The sequence below is a fragment of the Ovis aries genome, chromosome X (genome assembly GCF_016772045.2).
Source record: "Ovis aries strain OAR_USU_Benz2616 breed Rambouillet chromosome X, ARS-UI_Ramb_v3.0, whole genome shotgun sequence".
Taxonomy (NCBI): Eukaryota; Metazoa; Chordata; class Mammalia; order Artiodactyla; family Bovidae; genus Ovis; species Ovis aries.
The window spans coordinates 58186468-58207556 of NC_056080.1; the positions used below are offsets into that span (position 1 = coordinate 58186468).

The 21089-nt window shown below is 41.0% G+C and overlaps 1 protein-coding gene across 1 annotated transcript in view; it reads left to right on the top strand.

The window, feature by feature from the left end:
* Nucleotides 1–21089, top strand: part of SLC9A7 (solute carrier family 9 member A7) — a 177719-nt gene that overhangs the window by 101535 nt on the left and 55095 nt on the right. Inside the window, exons 4-5 of the mRNA XM_027963353.2 lie at nt 3485–3561; nt 7734–7846. Coding sequence (XP_027819154.1) covers nt 3485–3561; nt 7734–7846 — 190 coding nt within the window. The remainder of the gene's footprint in view (nt 1–3484; nt 3562–7733; nt 7847–21089) is intronic.

Here is a 21089-nt window from a genome sequence, read left to right on the forward strand (position 1 = left end):
CACACATATGTATACTCACAGACATGTAGAGAGTGTCCTGCATTTGATTAATACGGATGAGGATGTCAAACTCAAGTGACATGTGAGGTTATGTAGGTGGTTCAGGACTGAGTCAAGGTTATGACCTGTCTGTCTGACTGGAGGGACTAGGATTGTTCTTGTTCCTCTGAGTTATATTATCTCTAGATTTAAGTTTTCTGTACAAAAAGTGTATCTTGGGGCTTCCTTGGTGGCTAAGTGGTAAAGAATCTACTTTCCAATGCAAGAGACACAGGTTTGATCCTTGATCCAGGAAGATCCCACGTGCTGCAGAGCAACTAAGCCTGTGCACCACAACTATTGAGCCCATGCTCTAGAGCCATGGAGCCACAAATACGGAGCCTGCGTACCTCAACTCCTGAAGCCCCCACACGCTAGAGCCCGTGTTCCACAAGAGAAACCACCACAATGAGAAGCCCGTGTACTGCAACTAGAGAGTAGCCTCTGCTCACCACAAATAGAGAAATGCCCTCACAGCAACAAAGACCCTGCAGAGCCATAAATAAAAAAATAAAACTTTTTAAACGTATACATTTTCTGAGTAATTTAGGAGGTTGCCAAAGTAACCAGAATCTGTATGTCAGCTGTTGACATGTAACAAATAGATGATCTTACAGATATAAATGATGTTATTCTTTATTTAAATGAAGAATTTGGGAACTGCTCTTCAGATCAAATGGGTGATGAAGAATTTGGTATTTTAAATAACTTATCTTAATGTATAATCAAGGTCATAGTTGCTTGAAAATGAAACCAAATCATTGGTTGTTAAAGCCACTGTAATGGCTGAAAAAAAGCCTTTTCTTTGTCAGCTTCATTTTCTCAAAGAAAAAAAACAAATAATAGGCTTTGCCAGTTACCAATTTAAGTTGTTTTTGAAATGCTAGTCTGAAAGGTTATTATTAGCTATTAGTTTAGTCTCTTCCTCTTTGATCAGACACGTAAATAGTTGGTTCTTAGGTAGTTGCCATCTCTGATTAAATGTTTTCAGTTTAAATGTGTAATAAATGTTTCACCAGTTGACTACTGATATGTAAACAGAGTCATACCCCTTGACCTACGTACCTATAGTTGTCATTCAGATGCGGGCCTTTCTTTTTCTAACCTGAAAAAAGTACTGTGGCCTTAGCTTTGATTTTGTGTTACCACTCAGTTTGCTTACAGGGCATTAACAGGGAAAGAATTTGTCTGTAGAGGCTTTCATGTTTTGTGAATATCCCCCAGCAAACACACACACATCACATCATGTTAAAATTTTTCAGGGGAATGGAAGATGATAAGGTTTCCCAAGGAGTAGGAACATAAGACTTAGAATGGTATAACTCGGAATTGGGATGCCAAGGTAGATTTTCATTGAAAATCTTGGTCTGTTTTAAGTTTATATTCTTAATGGCATTACCAGGGCATGCCATCTCCTTTTGTTTCTTTTGCCATTCTATAATGGAAAGGGAAAAGTAAGGGAGAGACTAAACCAGTCATGTTTCTGTGACCCACACATGACTGTGAACTGTTAAGGCCAAATTAGAAGATGAAAGAGTTCTTCTTCCCTAAAAGGATGTGGTACAATGCCCTGGGATCAGCAGACCTGGTTTCCAGTTCTGGTGCTTCAGTGTGGTGGACATGTGACTTCAGGCAACTCACATCCCACTTTTGAGCCTTAGATGTCTCTCATAAAATGGTCCAAGGGACACTTTCATGATGGAATTGTTGTGAGAATTGGATGAGCTAATGTATGTGAAAGTACTTTGTAAAGTATGATGTAGTTAAGTACTAAGTGTAATAATATACAAATAAGTGGAGTGTTACACCTTTTCAAAGTGCATTAAAATTCCAGTTCACATCAGCTGATATGATTGGGGATAGGTAATTTGTGTGTACAGTGTGTGGTGATGTCAGAATATATCATGAATGCGTTTTTGGTAGTGGATTTACATTTCTAATTTTCTGCTTTGGCTAATAACATGAATATAGATGTATTTAACATATTCAAACCAACCATGGGAATGATTACCAGAAGAAAGCCAAGTGGCAAGGGAAAGCATATCTAGGATTAAAATTTTGCTCATGGGTACTCTGCATGGGTTTCATTGGTTTCATGTCTTGTCCTTGATGTATTCCCTCTCTGGTTTAAGCACTTGATGGAACTTTTAAGGGCTCACAGTTTTTGAGGTTTTTTTTGGGGGGGGGGAATTAAACTGTTTTCCAAAACAGTGACATATAAACGCAATAGCATTAAAAAGATAAAGACTGAGGACAGTGACTGATATAGGAGGCAAACATAATATGTCTATAGTATGTGCAGGCAGTGCCTTCTTTTTGTGACTTAGTGTGGGAAGCCTTTGAAGGATTCTCTTCTGAGAAGATGGTGTATGGGCACTAGGGATTCCTTGATGCCTTCTTTACAGCCTCAGAGAGGGGCAGGCACTGGGGAAGGCTGAAGCCAAGGTCTTAGATCATCTGTCTGAAATGCAAGCCAGTGAATGCCCATAGCCCTTGGTCTAGCCAGACTTCGTGATGCCTGCTTGATCTGGGCCAGTTCTTCTTGTGCCTTCTCTTTCCCTGGTGGTGCACAGCTCACATGCTGGGGCTCTCCTGCTTTTTAAAATTTTTAGATGAAATATTCCTGATTCCTGTTGATGAGAGTGTTTAGGAGATATTGCTTGTCCCATTTTTGGTTACATAGTTGATTGTCCAATGAGAACAGCTGTATGCCTTGAAAAATAAGGATCGTGGCTCAGGGTCCCACAAATGGGGTTTTTCCCCATCATAGTATCCACAAGCCTGATGATTTATGAGAAGTAAATCTGTGCATGTACGTGTGTGTACACCCTTATAAATTTGCCCATTTTAGATGAAACTACCTGTTTCTTGTTTCTCCACATCTATCTCTATTGTCCCTCTTTCCCAGGCTTCAGAGATTAATTCACATGAATATCAGGAGACCCCTCAATGCTGAGTTAAGCTGAAAACTCCTTTGTACTTTCATAGCTTATTAGTTTCAAACTTGTATCTGTAATGTTCTTCTAAATACCACCAGAAGTGGAAGTGACTAGTTGAATCACTAGGATAAAATAGTTTGGGTTAAATCTGTGAAAATGTTCAGTCTACTCACACACACTTTGATTTAATACAATCATCAGATTAAATCTGTGAAAATGTTCACTCACACACACACAAACACACACACAAACACTGTGATTTAATACAATCAGCCAGAGTAGTTTTTTCTGAAATTTACTAAAGCCTTGCTTGTTTGCTCAGTGATTGGTAGGACAAAGAACATCTTAAAATCATGATGTTCTAAGGCTAATTGCATTTTTCAGGAGTAACTTCAGTTGTTACTTGATTTGATGAAAGCAGTAAGTAAAGTTTCACTTTTTAAAGACTTGTCTAATGTTCATTGTCAAAATTCACAACATGGTTCCTGCTTTTTTGTTTTATTCAGAGACACTTTTTCAGAAATCTTGGGTCTATTCTGGCCTATGCCTTCTTGGGGACTGCTGTTTCCTGCTTCATTATTGGGTAAGTGAACGCTTTGTCATATAACCAAATTACCACACTTCCAAAGAGATGAGATCCATATGGGTCCACAGAGTCAAATATTTTTCCCCAGCTTTATTGAGCTATAATTGACACATAACATTGTGTAAGTGTAAGGTATACAGTGTGTTAATTTGACACATTTGAAAATTGCAAAATGATTACCACTGTAAAGACTAGTCTTAGCTACCACCTTCATTGGTCACATGGTTACTATTTCTTTTTTGTGGTGAGAACATGTTAGCAACATTTAATTAAGTATATGATGCAGTATCATTAGCTGTGATCTTATGTTGTACATTAGATCCCCAAACTTACTAATCTTATCACTGGAAGTTTGTACCCTTTGAGCAACACCTCCCCATTTCCCCTACCCCCAAGTCCCTGGCAACTGCCAGAGTCCAATATTTTGATGCTTCAGTTCAGTTTAGTCGCTCAGTCATGTCTGACTCTTTGCAACCTCGTGAATTGCAGCACACCAGGCCTCCCTGTCCATCACCAACTCCCGGAGTTCACTCAAACTCATGTGCATTGAGTCGGTGATGCCATCCAGCCATCTCATCCTCTGTCGTCCCCTTCTCCTCCTGCCCCCAGTTCCTCCCAGCATCAGGGTGTTTTCCAATGAGTCAACTCTGCATGAGATGGTCAAAGTATTGGAGTTTCAGCCTCAGCATCAGTCCTTCCAATGAACACCCAGGACTGGTCTCCTTTAGGATGGACTGGTTGGATCTCCTTGCAGTCCAAGGGACTCTCAAGAGTCTTCTCCAACACCACAGTTCAAAAGCATCAATTCTTTGGTGCTCAGCCCTCTTCACAGTCCAACTCTCACATCCATACATGACCACTAGAAAAACCATAGCCTTGACTAGACGGACCTTTGTTGGCAAAGTAATGTCTCTGCTTTTTAATATGCTGTCTAGGTTAATCATAACTTTTCTTCCAAAGAGTAAGTGTCTTTTAGTTTCATGGCTGCAATCACCAGCAGTGATTTTGGAACCCCTCAAAATAAAGTTTGACACTGTTTCCACTGTTTCCCCATCTATTTCCCCATCTATGAAGTGATGGGATCAGATGCCATGATCTTAGTTTTCTGAGTGTTGAGCTTTAAGCCAACTTTTTCACTCTCCTCTTTCACTTCATCAAGAGGCTTTTTAGTTCCTCTTCACTTTCTGCCATAAGGGTGATGATTATAATTAAGATTTAGAGTTACATTAGCCAGTGCGGTAGCTTCTAGCCACATTGTGTGCATGTACATGCTCAGTTGTGTCTGACTCTGTGTGACTCTGTGGACTATAGCCCACCAGGCTCCTCTGTCCATGGGATTTCCCAAGCAATAATACTGGGGTGAGTTGCCATTTCCTCCTCCAGGGGATCTTCCCCACCCAGGGATCAAACTCATGTCTCCTGTGTCTCCTGCATTGCAGGCAGATTCTTTACTGCTTGAGGCATCAAGGAAGCCCTAGCCACATGTGACTATTTAAATTGAAATTAAGATTAATTAACATGAAATAAAATAAAACCTAGTCCCAGGATCTTGGTTTCTAATGTCATTCTTCAATGTGAAGAGCCAAGACCCTTTGCAGAAATGGCTGATTCTAGGCTGGGATGGCAAATATGCAGGATGACAATGGAGCATCTTGTAGTGCCAGAGAGTAAGGGAGTGCTCAGAAACAAGCAAAGAAAAGGATACCAGAGCATGTCAAAGGGACACAGAGCCAATCTCAAACCACCCCCTAATGACTAAAGAACAACAAACTAAATTACATTGTTTTGCATTACCATTCAAAGTATAAAACAAGTATCTTTGCGTCTATGTTTATATAAAGGGCTTCCTGGTGGCTCAGATGGTAAAGAATCTGCCTGTAGCGTGGGAGACCCAGGTTTGATCTCTGGGTCAGAACGATCCCCTGGAGAAGGGAATGGCTACTCACTCCACTGTTCTTGCCTGGAGAATTCCATGAACAGAGGAACCTGGTGGGCTACAGTCCATGGGGTTGCAAAGAGTTAGACATGACTGAGCTACTGACACACACATACTGATATAAATAAATGATTGGATGAATAAATAAATGGGGGAGAAGTGATATGTTAGAAGAATTCCAAATAATTGGTGCAGATCCAGTCCTCCTCAAGGAGATGAAGCTTGACCTTTCCCCCCTTTGACTGTGGGCATAGTGACTTCTTTACAAAGAGTACAGCATGCAACGTAAGAAGGAGTAGCTTTACAGTAGAGAAACCTGACAAATACTACCTCAGCCAGGTGATCAGGATTAACGCCTAAATTAGTAAATCATGTTGATACTCTGTACCTGATATTTGTGATATGAATGGCATTTACCACTATGTCTTCCTCCTAAAATCAAAGTACCTTAGTCTAATCATGAGAAAAAAAATATCAGACAGGTCTCAGATTCTACAAAATACCTGACTAGTACTCCTCCTAACTACCAAGGTCATCAAAAACAAGCAGAGTCTGAGAAACTGTCAAGAGGACACAAAACCAAGAGGAGACAAAAGAGATATGATGACTAAATGTAATGTGGTATCCTGGATGGAATCTTGGAACAGAAAAAGGATATTAGGTAAAAACTAAGGAAACCTGAATGAACTGTGGACTTCAGTTAATTTAAAAAAAATTATCTGGAAAGCTGGAGATAAAAGCAGTAGCCTTTTATGCCACCAAAAAAGGAGGGGCTTGGACTTTGTCCGGTAAGAGAATGACAGGATATTGGCATTGGTGATGATGGGGAAAATGCTGCCAGAGAGAAGTCTATTGCTCAGGTCTAAACTTATGATAGAAGGAAATGTAGAGGAAGGTCTAGTTTTAAGAATACTTAAAAGGTAGATGAAAGAAGCCTTGGATAAGCAACAAAGAGCAAATCAAATCTATATCGTAGAGTTCAGTTGCTCAGTCGTGTCCAACTCTTTGCAACTCCACAGACTGTAGCCCACCAGGTATCTCTGTCCATGGGATTACCCAGGCAAGAATACTGGAATGGGTTGCCATTTCCTCCTCCAGGGTATCATAGAGTTCCTGTGAATTGCAATATAACTGTTTAAGTGTCTGGAACAATGTCCAGCACACAGTAGGCAAAACTTTAAATTATAACTATTTATTCTCAAAAGGATTCAACTCTACAAATAGTTCTTGAGCTCCTAGATAATCAATCTACAGCTCTAGACACCCACAGTACAAAGATGAGCAATGATATGGTCTTGACTATCAAGAATCTTTTTACTGAAGATTGGCTATAGGGTACAATGAGTCTATACTGTGTCTATTTGTTTTTGGTTAAATCTATTCCTAAGTGTTGTATCTTTTTGATTACATTGTAAATGGGATTGTTTTCTTAATTTCTCCTTATTCTGTGGTTGTTTGTATTCCCCTAATCCCTACAGCTGCTGCCAACACACACACACACACACACACACACACACACACACACACATTTAATAACAAGTACTAGGCCTTTTAACACTCCTCACTCCCCCTAATTTGTGAGCTGTCCTGTAGGAAATGTGCTCTGCTCAAGGTGTAAGGAGGGCTGCCTGTCTAACCCATGCAGAGTGAGAAGCCAGATATGTCAGTGAGTACACTGATATTTTAATGGAAGATTTTAAAGAGTTTTGCCTCTTTTCCCTGTTTTGTAATAATTATTGGCAGAGAAGGTTGACCAGTTGGATCCTTGTGGCCATCCCATTTTTTTTTTCTCTCCAGCTTGATCCAGTCCATTTATATCCATGACTTTAAATACACTGTCTTGGAATCCTGGGAGTTTTGTAGCAATTTCATTACCCATTCTGCAGGGTTCTTACTCTTCCTTTCTTCCCTACTACCCAGTTGCTTAAAATGCCCTAACTGTTGCTAGTTGAGGATCATACTTTATAGTTGTAAGTACAATTAAAAAAAAATGGAATGCTCAATATACTTCAGGAAGATGACAGTAACTGCAGACCATTACTTGGTGCCAAAGTCTTATTTGCACATGTTCCTGGTTAGTGTCCAACCACAACAGCTGCCTGATGTTTCCACAAATACCTCTTTGGAAGTGCAGTATTCTAGTACTCCTCTGCTTATGTATTTGCCAGCTTATTCGAGTAGGTGGGTTTTCTTTTCTTTTTCTTCTGACACAGTTTACCTTTTCTTGTTATAGAAATCTCATGTATGGTGTGGTGAAGCTCATGAAGATTGTGGGGCAGCTCTCGGATAAATTTTACTACACGGATTGCCTCTTTTTCGGAGCAATTATCTCTGCTACTGACCCAGGTATTTGCATCTTTGGCCTTATTGTCATAATGTTCCATTATTTAAATCTTAAAAAGCTCAGAGCAATCATCAACTTTCATAAAAGTAGAGGAAGAGACCAGTAAGTCAAGTGGTCTAATGGACTTAGATGGCTTTTCTAAGAAGGGCCTGCCTTTCCCTTTTTAAAAAATTATTATTATTACTGTAAAAATAGCATAAAATTTGCCACCTTAATCATCCTTAGGTGTATAGTTCAGCAGTATTGAGTATATTCATATTGTTGTGCAACCAATCTCCAGAATTTTTTCGTCTTGCAAAACTGAACCTCTGTACCCATTAAACAACATTTCTTCATTCTCTCCCCACTCCACCTCCCAGACCTGGGCAACCACCATTCTACTGTCTGTCTCTATGAGTTTGACTACTGTAGATACCTCAGATAAGTGGAATCATCAGTATTTGTCTCTTTGTGTCTGGCTTATTTCCTTAGCATGATGTCCTCAGGGTTCATCTATGTTGTAACATGTGTCAGAATTTCCTCCCTTTTAAATCTGAATAATATTCCATTGTATGAATATACCATATTTTTGCTTATCCATTCACCTGCCAACAAGTGCTTGAGTTGTTTCCACCTGTGTTTCCTCCTTTTTGTCTTTCATTTTAGAATGTCTAATTTGGTCATAAGTTTTACACTTAGACTGTCTTTTTTTCTCAGTGTTATGCTTTTGCCTTCTTTTTAGGAGCATATCATTTGGTTTAAATAATATCTTTGCTTAGTAGAAATGTACACTAGTACTGTAGTGAATGTAATTTAATTTGTGAAGTCCTTTTGTGCAATGCTCCTATACACTGTGATGTGGTTCCTATTCATAAATCTCTTACCTTGTATTTTTCAAGTGTTATTTGAACCACTTCTTAAAAGTGGAATTATTATATACCCTTCCTCCCCTGCAGCTCAGAACAAACAAATAGGCTCTCCTCTTCAAGTTGGAACTCATAATTGAATTAGTTCACATAAAATAGTTACAGCTATTCTTTCCTCTAATGTTAACTACTGAGCACACCACTGTAGGGAAAGAATTTATGGAGAAAGAGCTAATCTTGTTCTCATAGTACAGATGGAAAGGTCTTTTCAGTGTCTATGATGCCTCTAACATTCTGGGCAGTAATGACCTCTAAGATACTAAAATTCCACCCCCCAAACAACTTCCCTGTGCCTCTTGGGGGTCTTCTAAATCAGTGCTAGCCAGCAGACCTATCTGCAGTGATAGAAATGTTCCATAATCTTCCTAGTGCTTTACAGTAGCCAGTGGCTATGTGTGGCTGTTGAACACTTGACATGTGAGGTAGTGCAACCAAAGAACTGATTTTTTTAAATTAATTTATTTTTATTGATGGATAATTGCTTTACAGAATTTTGCTGTTTTCTGTCAAACCTCAGCACATATCATCCATAGGTATACATATATCCCCTCGCTTTTGGAACACCCTCCCACCTCCCTCCCCATCCTACATAGCTCCAAGTGGCTAGTGGCTACCACATTGGATAGCACAGCTCTAGACAGTTGTGTGGCTCTGAAAAATCTTGATGATCCGAAAAGCATTGACCTCTTTCACCCCACTATTTTCTTACAAACACTCTAAGTAAACTGATACTGAAGACTTGGCTGGTTGAAGCACCTTTGTTTGTGACAAGAATATTGGGTGTGGAGTTGCAAGTGGTGGTTTGAATTCTAGCCCTGCCAGCTACTGACCGGGTGTCCTGGGCACACTTTATCTCCTGAGTGCCAGTTTTCTCATTTATTAATTAGGAGTAATGGTACCTATTTCCTATTATGAAGGGCTGGTGTGAAGATTAAATGAGATAATGCATGTAAAGCATTGAGCATAGCATCTGCTGATTATATTGGTCTCTATAAAAAGACCCTGATGCTGGGAAAGATTGCAGGCAGGAAGAGAAGGGGATGACAGAGGATAAGATGGTTGGATGGCATCACTGACTCAATGGACATGAGTTTCAGCAAACTCTGGGAGTTGGTGAAGGACAGGGAAGCCTGGCATGCTGCAGTCTATAGGGTCACAAAGAGTCGGATACAACTGAGCAACTGATCAGAACTAATAAACATTTTCAGACTCAGGCAGAGATTTCTGTGTTTTCCCTGTGTGTATGTTTAATAATAGGTTACCATTTAACACAAGTACCCTGAAATGTAGCTTTATTATTCTAATACTACAATATCTGTAACATTTCAATAGATGTGTGTCTATTGAAAGATGATTCTTTAAAGTCTAAGAAAGATGTTTATTGTTTCTGAAAATATATTACTAATTATACTCATCTATAAGTTTATTACTAATATCTTACTGGTACCACTGATAAGCAAAGGCAAGCTCGCATAACATAAAGATTATTGATACTGTCTTCTGAACTATTAGTGTTGCTGCATTTAATTGGATAGAAAGGTTTATTTTTCCATATTATCTTTGTAATTATTTACTTCACTTTAATGTGTCCATACTATGGTAGAAAATAATGGAAGGCATTACCATGACACACCATTTTTATTTGGCCTGTGAAGATTGGCACAGTAAGGGTTTTATATAAAATGAAGTTCTAGAAAATTGAAATTTGAAACTTACTAAACATCAGAACATTAACTTTAACTTCTTTTTAATGGGAATCTTTCTGAAATGTAGAATGTTTTTGTAAATTGAAACTGTTTTACCAGCTTCCTAAAAATATGTTGTTTGAGAATTTGGGCCATAAAAGAAATAAAAACTTCAGTGTAGAGTTAGAGGGAAACATAAAACTAGATTGACTTCTTGGGCATGGTGTATCCAACAAAAATTCTGATTTGGGGTTATGTCGTGATATTGAGGGATATGAAAAAATAAAAGTCCTTGTTTGTGACTTCACTGTACTTGCTCCAGTCTTTGGTCTTCCCGTTGATGGGAACAGTGTATGTGTGGGGTGATGTAGGCTGCTCTGTAACCAGAAGCCCTCTCCATTCTGTACTTGTGTGCCACGAGTGCCACGTGCCATCTTTGTGCACTGGACTAAAATTGGATCCACAATTCAGGAAAAAAAAAAATGTTTCCAAGCCATAGTACATAGCTGTAAACAGCTACCAGAGGAAATGAGCACCGATCCTATGAATCATTATGTGGTGATTCCTCTCATTATAATCCTGACACCTTTACACCCCTCAAGACAACCAGACCCATTCATAGGTTTCAAAACCTGTGATCAGTGCTGTTAGAAAGTAATTCTCTAGTTGCACCGCCCAGGCTGGTCAGTCTTTTGCTTAGTCTTTGAAACTGAATTCAAATCTGCCACTTGCCTAGTTATTCTTCCTTTACAGTTATTCTTCCTTTACTGCTTCAGTTAGTAGCTCTTACAGCTCTAGAGTGAGGTCTGTTTCTTACATAACATTACTTGCTGCTTTGTGCCGAGGGTTTACAAGTGTTCAGTGCTCTTTTGTATACAAATGGAGTGTTCAGGAAAAGTTAGTTGAATGAACAAAGTCAGGTTCTTGATATTTTGTCTTTCTTTGTTTTTCTGTTATTCTTTTATTTTTCCCCATGTTTTTAAGATACCTGTAACAGCAGTCTTCAGTCAGTGAATTGTAATTTCTCAGTCCATGTTCAGTTGGAAACAGCTGTTGTGACCCTGTTCTCTCTGATTCCAAGGGCTGAGCTGTGAGGGGAGCAGCCTGTTTACTCCCTGTCTTTAGAAGTCACCTGCCTAGTCTGTCATCCCCTGCCTATCTGTGCCACCCCACCCACTGCCATCACCTGATTGTCCACACCTGTAGTCTTCATCTTGGTCGGACACAGAGTTGCCCAGGAGGGCCATGGGTAACTTCTTGCCTTGCTTTCTAAGGTGATGGGCAGGGAGAATGAGAGATTGAAAATCAGAACAGCCAAGTTTAGACTAGTGCAAAGTGTTAATTATTAAAATCAATTATAAAGCTAGTATTTATCGTCATGGATAAATAAGCTAACTGTACATTATATTTTTACTATTGGTATGGTAGTATTTTGGACTTCCCTTGTGGCTCAGCTGGTAAATAATCTGCCTGCAATGTGGGAGACCAGGGTTCGATCCCTGGGTTGGGAGGATGCCCTGGAGAAGGGAAAGGCTATCCATTCCAGTATTCCGGCCTGGAGAATTCCATGAACTGTATAGTTCATGGAGTCGCAAAGAGTCAGACACGTCTGAGTGACTTTCACTTTCACAGTCGTATTTTAGGAAAATAGTGTTTAAAAGTCAAAAGGGCTTTTGAAAATTATGTAGCTCAAGCCTTCACTTTATTAAGTCTTTGGACTTTGCTGTGCGTTGTTGGATGGCTTCTAGTTGCCCCTCCAGGTTTACACACCATCCTTCTCCACTCTCTTCTTGGCACTGGGAGGCTGACTTATACAGAAGATTTCTACTTTCCCATTGGATTTGTCCATGGGGCAGTACCAGTAAGAGACTGAAACAGGGGTAGACATGCAGGGTCCCTGTGGGCTGCCTGTGTCCCTTGATCAGAGGTCACAGCTCCTGTTGAGTGACCCTCTCCACACAGCTCCTGGTTCTGACAGTCACTCCTTCGGGCTCAGGGATGGCATAGAAGCTCCCTGTTTTCAGCTGCAGGTAACTGCCCTCCTCCTCTCCCATACTCTCTACGTGCTTGTGCTTAGTCGTTCAGTTGTGTCCGACTCTTTGTGACCTCATGGATTGTAGCCCGCCAGGCTCCTCCATCCATGGAATTTCCAAGCAAGAATACTGGAGTGGGTTGCTATTTCCTTCTCCAGGGGATCTTCCCAACCCAGGGATCGAACCCGGGTCTCCTGCATTGCAGCCAGATTCTTTACCATCTGAGCCACCAGGGAAGCCCTGTACTCTCTCTACACGTCTATAAATAACCCCTTTTTAAACACTCCTCAGATTGCTCATCTAGTTCTTGCCAGGAACCTTGCTGATAAAGTCCTAGAACCCAGGTTTCCTGGACTGCCAGCCCTATGCTCTGCTCACTGAGATTGACCTACACCAGTCTTCAGTTCCTGAGTGAGTGACTGACTGACTGTTGTGAACAGAGGCCTCTGGTGCCAACCCCCAGTAGACATACTGTATGAGTAATCAATAAAACTTCAGTCAGGTCCGACCACTGAGATTTTGGGAAGTTTGATACTGCAGCAGGAAAACAGCCCATCACACAGGGCCTGTTTTCTCATCTCTAAATTGGGGGATACGATAATACTGCCCACTTAGGGTTTTCATGAGGACTAAACAAAATTGTAAAATGTTTATCATAGTGCCTGCTTCCTGGTAAAACCTTAATTATTGTTGTTGTTTTGATAATTTTTCTTCAACATTGGGTTCAAAACAAGACAGTTTTTATGTCATATAATAATAAACTAGAGTAACAATTTTGTATTAGGGTTTTTCAAAGAAACAGAATAAATAGATATGTGTGTGTGTACATAGCGGGGAGGAGGAGAGGGAACAAGATATTAATTGATTATAAGGCCTTGGCTCATGTGATTATGGAAACTGTAGAGGTCCCAAGATCTGCAGTGAAATTTTCAACCAATTCGATGAGTCCCACCCTCATTGAGGAGGGCCATCTGCTTTACTCAGTCTACTGATTCAAATGTTAATCTCATCCAAAACCTCAGACACATCTACAATAGTGTTTAATCAAATATCTGGGTACCCCATGGCCCAGTCAAGTTCACAAATAAAAGTAACCATCACAGGTCTTTTGTAAGGAGACACACATATTGTTCATGTAATATATAATCCACAAAACAAGAACTTTTTTTTAGCCTAATCCCTAAAGATTTTTCTGGTTGTGTAACTTGCTTAACTGTTTTTAGGGGTGGAAGAAAGAGACTGACCTTGTATCTTGAAGATGTATTATGAAGAGGTGACATGTCTGTCTCTTAGAAAGTAGGCCTGCTGGTGATGCCTCATGTTGATGTCTGGCTTACATCTGAATGCTTACAGTAGTGATTTTATTGCCTAGATTTATGATTATCTGGATCTGCCTTGTGATATAGTTGACATTTTTCAAATCCAAATTATTTTTTGTTTACTTTCAAATAAATGAACTAAACTTTTTGTAAAGAAAGGCACAATGAGGGGTAGATTGGGAATCTCCCTTAATCTCTATCAAAAATAGAGCAAGCAGGACAGCAAAAGAGAAAACAGACTGAACTAGCTGACAGAATATCTTAATGAATCCCCTGATATCAACTGGTGGGGTCAAACTACCCACAGCAGTGAGACTTTGGGATAAGAACAGCAGCTATGCTGGAGGAAGCAAAGGGAAGAGGGGACTGCTGGTTGTTTTGATTGTCAGGGCACCCAGAAATATCCCGTGAGTATTCACACTCAAAAGAATGGGTCCCCCCTGAGAGTCAAGAATTTTATGGTTCTGTCAGGTAACAATAGTTGATATTGAGAGGAGGCTTTTTAGGCTCCCATTTGTGGGTGAGGGCAAGGAGACTGGAGGAGGTGTGAGGGTGCTGGAGGGACCTGGGTCCTCAGGGCTCTTAGGAAATCCCTTGTGGAAGATCTCTCTGCAACAACAGAGGTACTCCCTAAAAATGACCTGCTCAGACCACTGACCTTGATTTACAGGGCATTAAAGGAGAAAGAAAGCTCAGATTTTAATGGTAAAGGAGAGCAGAGGAAGTAGATCTCAGATTGAGGAGGTGGCTGGATTGAGGAGGTGGCTGCACCCAGAGGCCATATTTTTTAATATTTTAGTGTAAAACCAGAAGAGGGAGCCATAGAGCCATGAAACTAGGAAAGCTCTTCTGGGCTTCTACCCACCTCATTTACTGTGAGCAGCAGAAATGGATTGAGGTTGAATTTCATGTAAACAGAAGAAAAAGTGGGAATAACCCCTCTGAATAATAAAGTTACAGATAATGAAGTCATACCAGAAAAAGAGGCTCACAAAGGAGATGAAACTTTATTAATATGCCAACAGAAGCTAAAGGAAGTTAACAAAATGGTAGAAGTTAGAACTGTATACATCAGGATTGGACGGTTAAGAAAAGACAAAAGTAAACAATAGGGCATTATGAAAAGAGAGCTAACAGAAAGGAATGAAAGGGGGAAGCCATAGAGTAAAAAACATGTCAGTTCAGTTCAGTGGCTCAGTTGTGTCTGACTGTTTGTGACCCAATGGACTGCAGCACGCCAGACCTCGCTGTCCATCACCAATTCCCGGAGTTTACTTAAACTCATGTCCATTGAGTCGGTAATGCCATCCAACCATCTCATCCTCTGTCTTCCCCTTCTCCTCCCACCTTCAATCTTTCCCAGCATCAGGGTCTTTTACAATGAGTCAGTTCTTCGCATCAGAGGGCCAAAGTATTGGAGTTCCAGCTTCAGCTTCAGTCCTTCCAATGAATATTCAGGACTGATTTCCTTGAGGATTGATTGGTTGGATTTCCTTGCAGTCCAAGGGACTCTCAAGAGTCTTAGCCAACATCACAGTTCAAAAGCATCAATTATTTGGCACTTAACTTTCTTTATAGTGCAACTCTCACATCCATACACGACTACTGGAAAAACCATAGCCTTAACTAGACAGACCTTTGTCGGCAAAGTAATGTCTCTGCTATTTACTGTCCTGTCTAGGTTGGTCATAATTTTTCTTCTAAAGAGTAAGCATCTTTTAATTTCATGGCTGCGCTCACTATCTGCAGTGATTTTGGAGCCCCCAAAATAAAGTCAGCCACTGTTTCCCCTGTTTCCCCATCTATTTGCCATGAAGTGAGGGGACCAGATGCCATTATCTTAGTTTTCTGAATGCTGAGTTTTAAGCCAACCTTTTCACTCTCCTCTTTGATCAAGAGGCTCTTTAGTTCTTCTTCACTTTCTGCCATAAGGGTGGTATCATCTGCATATCTGAGATTATTGATATTTCTCCTGGCAATCTTGATTCCAGCTTGTGTTTCTTCCAGCCCAGCGTTTCTCATGATGTACTATGTATAAGTTAAATGAGCAGGGTGACAATATACAGCCTTGATGCACTCCTTTTCCTATTGGAACTAGTCTGTTGTTCCATGTCCAGTTCTAACTGTTGCTTCATGCCCTGCATACAGATTTCTTAAGAGGCAGGTCAGGAATTCCTGATGGTATTCCCATCTCTTTCAGAATTTTCCATAGTTTATTGTGATCCACATAGTCAAAGGCTTTGGCATAGTCAATAAAGCAGAAATAGATGTTTTTCTGGAACTCTCTTGCTTTTTCCATGATCCAGTGGATGTTGGCAATTTGATCTCTGGTTCCTCTGCCTTTTCTAAAACCAGCTTGAACATCTGGAAGTTCATGGTTCACGTACTGTTGAAGACTGGCTTGGAGAATTTTGACCATCACTTTGCTAGTGTGTGAGATGAGTGCAATTAGCGCATTCTTTGGCATTGCCTTTCTTTGGGATTGGAATGAAAACTGACCTTTTCCAGTCCTGTGGCCACTGCTGAGTTTTCCAAATTTGCTAGCATATTAAGTGCAGCACTTTCACAGCATTATCTTGTAGGATTTGAAATAGTTCCACTGGAATTCCATCACTTCCACTAGCTTTGTTTGTAGTGATGCTTCCAAAGGCCCTCTTGACTTCGCATTCCAGGATGTCTGGTTCTAGGTTGGTGATCACACCATCATGATTATCTGGGTCATGAAGATCTTTTTTGTAGTTCTTCTGTGTATTCTTGCCACCTCTTCTTAATATCTTCTGTTTCTGTTAGGTCCATACCATTTCTGTCCTTTATCAAGCCTATCTTTACATGAAATGTTCCCTTGGTATCTCTAATTTTCTTGAAGAGATCTCTAGTAGTTCCCATTCTATTCTTTTCCTCTACTTCTTTGCATTGTTCATTTAAGAAGCCTTATCTCTCTTTGCTGTTCTTTGGAACTCTGCATTTGAATGGGTATATCTTTCCTTTTCTCCTTTGCCTTTTGCTTCTCCTTGATTCATAGCTGTCTGCCTCCTCAGACAACCATTTTGCCTTTTTTGCATTTCTTTTCCTTGGGGATGGTCTTGATCCCTGCCTCCTCTACAATGTCTCAAACCTCTGTCCATGGTTCTTCAGGCACTCTATCAGATCTAATCCCTTGAATCTATTTGTCACTTCCACTGTATAATCATAAGGGACTTGATTTAGGTCATACCTGAATGGTCTAGTGGTTTTCCCTACTTTCTTCGATTTAAGTCTGAATTTGGCGATGAGGAGTTCATGGTCTGAGCCACAGTCAGCTCCTGGTCTTGTTTTTGCTGTCTGTATAGAGCTTCTCCATTTTTGGCTGCAAAAAATATAATCAATCTGATTTTGGTATTGACCATCTAGTGATGTCCATGTGTAGAGTCTTCTCTTGTGTTGGAACAGGTGTTTGCTATGACCAGTGCGTTCTCTAGGCAAAACTCTATTAGCCTTTGCCCTGCTTCATTCCATATTCCAGGGCCAAATTTGCCTGTTACTCCAGTTATTTCTTGAGTTCCTACTTTTCCATTCCAGTCCCCTATAATGAAAAGGACATCTTTTTTTAGTGTTAGTTCTAGAAGATCTTGTAGGTCTTCATAGAACCGTTCAACTTTAGCTTCTTCAGCATTACTGGTTGAGGCATAGACTTGGATTACTGTGATATTGAATGATTTGCCTTGTAAACGAACAGAGATCATTCTGTCATTTTTGAGATTGCATCCAAGTACTGCATTTCAGACTCTTTTGTTGACGATGATGGCTACTCCATTTCTTCTAAAGGGATTCCTGCCCACAGTAGTAGATATAATGGTCATCTGAGTTAAATTCACCCATTCCAGTCCATTTTAGTTCGCTGATTCCTAGAATGTCGACCTTCACTCTTGCCATCTCCTGTTTGACCACTTCCAATTTGCCTTGATTCATAGACCTAACATTCCAGGTTCCTATGCAATATTGCTCTTTACAGCATCAGGCTTTACTTCCATCACCAGTCACATCCACAACTGGGTGTTGTTTTTGCTTTGACTCCGTCTCTTCATTCTTTCTGTAGTTATTTCTCCACTGATCTCAGTAGCATATTGGGCCCCTACCGACCTGGGGAGTTCATCTTTCATTGTCTAATCTTTTTGCCTTTTCATACAGTTCATGGGGTTGTTCTCAAGGCAGGAATACTGAAGTGGTTTGCCATTCTCTTCTCCAGTGGACCACATTTTGTCAGAACTCTCCACCATGACCCATCCGTCTTGAGTGGCCCTACATGGCATGGCTCCTAGATTCATTGAGTTAGACAAGGCTGTGGTCCATGTGATCAGGTTGGTTAGTTTCCTGTGATTGTGGTTTTCAGTCTGTCTGGCCTCTGATGGAGAAGGATAAGAGACTTATGGAAGCTTCCTGATGGCAGGGACAGACTGAGGGGTAAACTGTGTCTTGTTCTGATGGACGGGGCCATGTTCAGTAAATCTTTAATCCACTTTTCTGTTGATGGATGGGGCTGTGTTCCCTCCCTGTTATTTATCTGGACTAAACTATGGTGGAGGTAATGAATATAATGGCGACCTCCTTCACAAGGTCCCGTGCATGCACTGCTACACTCAGTGCCCCCAGCCCTGCAGCAGGCCACCATTGACCCAGGCCTCTGCCAGAGACTCCTGGACACATAAGGGCAAGTCTGGGTCAGTCTCTTGTGTGGTCACTGCTCCTTTCTCCTGGGTCCTGGTGCACACAAGGTTCTGTTTTTGCCCACCAAGAGTCTGTTTCCCAGTCCTGTGTAAGTTCTGGCGGCTCTATGGTGTGGTTAATGGTGACCTCCTCCAAGAGGGCTTATGCCATACCCAAGTCTGCTGCACCCAGAGCCCCTGCCCCCACAGCAGTCCACTGCTGACCTGCACCTCCACAGGAGACACTCAAACACAGTTTTATCTCAGTCTCTGTGGGGTCTCTGGGTCCTGGTGTGCACAAGGTTTGTTTGAGCCCTCTAAGTGTTTCTGGTAGGTATGGTGTTTGATCCTAAAGGTGATTTCACTCCTACCATTGTTCTGGGGCTTCTTCTTTGCTTTTGGACGTGGGGTATCTCCTCAGGGCTGCCTTAGGGCCATGCAGCCACTAGGCAGCTGCAGCTCCAGCGCCTACCATCTTCCTGGGGCTTCTCTGCCCTTAGATGTGGGATATCTCCTCACTGCTGCCCTCATGCCATGCAGCCACTGCTCCCACAGATGGTGAGTGCAGCCATGAAATTAAAAGATGCTTGCTCCTTGGAAGAAAAGTTATGACCAACCTAGACAGCATATTAAAAAGCAGAGACATTACTTTGGCAACAAAAGTCCATCTAGTCAAAGCTGTGGTTTTTCTGGTAGTCACATATGGATGTGAGAGTTGGACTGTAAAGCAAGCTGAGCACTGAAGAATTGATGCTTTTGAACTGTGGTGTTGGCTGAGACTCTTGAGAGTCCCTTGGACTGCAAGGAAATCCAACCAGTCCATCCTCAAGGAAATCAGCCCTGAATATTCAATGGAAGGACTGATGCTGAAGCTGAAACTCCAATACTTTGGCCCTCTGATGCAAAGAACTGACTCGTTGTAAAAGACCCTGATGCTGGGAAAGATTGAAGGTGGGAGGAGAAGGGGATGACAGAGGATGAGATGGTTGGATGGCATTACCGACTCAATGGACATGAGTTTGAGTAAGCTCTGGGAGTTGGTGGTGGACAGGGAGGTCTGGCATGCTGCAGTCCATGGGGTCACAAAGGGTCAGACATGACTGAGCAACTGAACTGAACTGAGATTGGGATGGAATATATTGTGAGGTGCTTCTGTGGGGGTTGGCAAAGTTACAGTTTCCTGTGCTGGATGATGGTTACGAAAGTGGTTGGTTTATAATACTGCTAAATATCTGGGTGTATTCTAATTGTATCAGTAAGTAATGTGTTTGGTTGCAAATAACAGGATGGTGTGGCTAATACTAACTTAAACAGAGAGCTGTTTATCTTGGCTAAGAGCTCCAGCTGGTGCCATGGTTCCCATGACAATCAGGCACTCAGTCTTTCTAGTGCACTACGTTTGGATTTCAGACACACCTTAACTGCCCCATGGAGGCAAGATGACCGCACTGTATCCAGGCTTCACCCTCTTCCAGGCAGCAAGAGGTGGCACTTACCACAAGGGAAGCTAAAGAAGTGAGTTTAGTTTTTCAGTTTCTTATGGCAGAAACTAACAAAACAAAAGGTAGTTGAATGTGAGTGTTGCGAGTGAACCCCACCTGTATGTACAGATTAGAGTGGTGGTTCTTAACTGGGAATGATTCTGCCCCACCACAGCAGATGTTCAGCAATGTATGGAGACATTTTTGGTTGCCAAAGCTTGGCAGGGGAGAGTGTGTGATGCTACTGGTATCTTGTGGGTAGAGGCCAAGGATACTGCTAAACTATCTTATGGCACACCAGGTGGCCCCCATGACAAAGAGGTATATGGCCCCAACTATCAGTAGAACCAAAGTCCAGAAACTCCAAAACCCTTTTGGGGTTCCATAAGGTCAAAACTGATTTAAGAGTAATAGTAGTATATCATTTGTCTTTTTTGCTTACATTCTTTCTTAGAAGTGTACTGTTGAGTGGAGTTTTCCAGGGCTTACATAACTGTAACACTGACTCCCTATTGATCAAATATAGAAACAGATGTGAAAACTATGTTCCATTACTCCAGATATTAAAAAGACCTGAGAAAATGTAAAACAGTAGTTGTCTTTACACTATTTTATGGAAAAATTATTATTTTTCAGTAAAAAATGTTCACATAGAATGGGTTTACTAGTAATTTAAATGAATAAATATTTAATTTTTTTGTTTTACTCAATACTGTAAATATTGAAAGCTATAACCCACAAAACTAAAACTCTTTGCCGGCTTCAGAATTTTTTAAGGATGTAAAGGAGTCCTGAGATCAAAAGTGTGAGAGCTGCTGGTCTGGAAAAAGTTGATTTTTAAATACCTGTGAAATGTGAAACCCATGAGAAGTGTAATTATGTATAGCCTGTCATAAATGAGGACTTGCATTATTTTACATATCTTTAGTATAGCCTTGGAGAAGGCAATGGCACCCCACTCCAGTACTCTTGCCTGGAAAATCCCATGGAAGGAGGAGCCTGGTAGGCTGCAGTCCATGGGGTCGCTAAGAGTCGGACACGACTGAGCGACTTCAGTTTCACTTTTCACTTTCATGCATTGGAGAAGGAAATGGCACCCCACTCCAGTGTTCTTGCCTGGAGAATCCCAAAGGCGGGGGA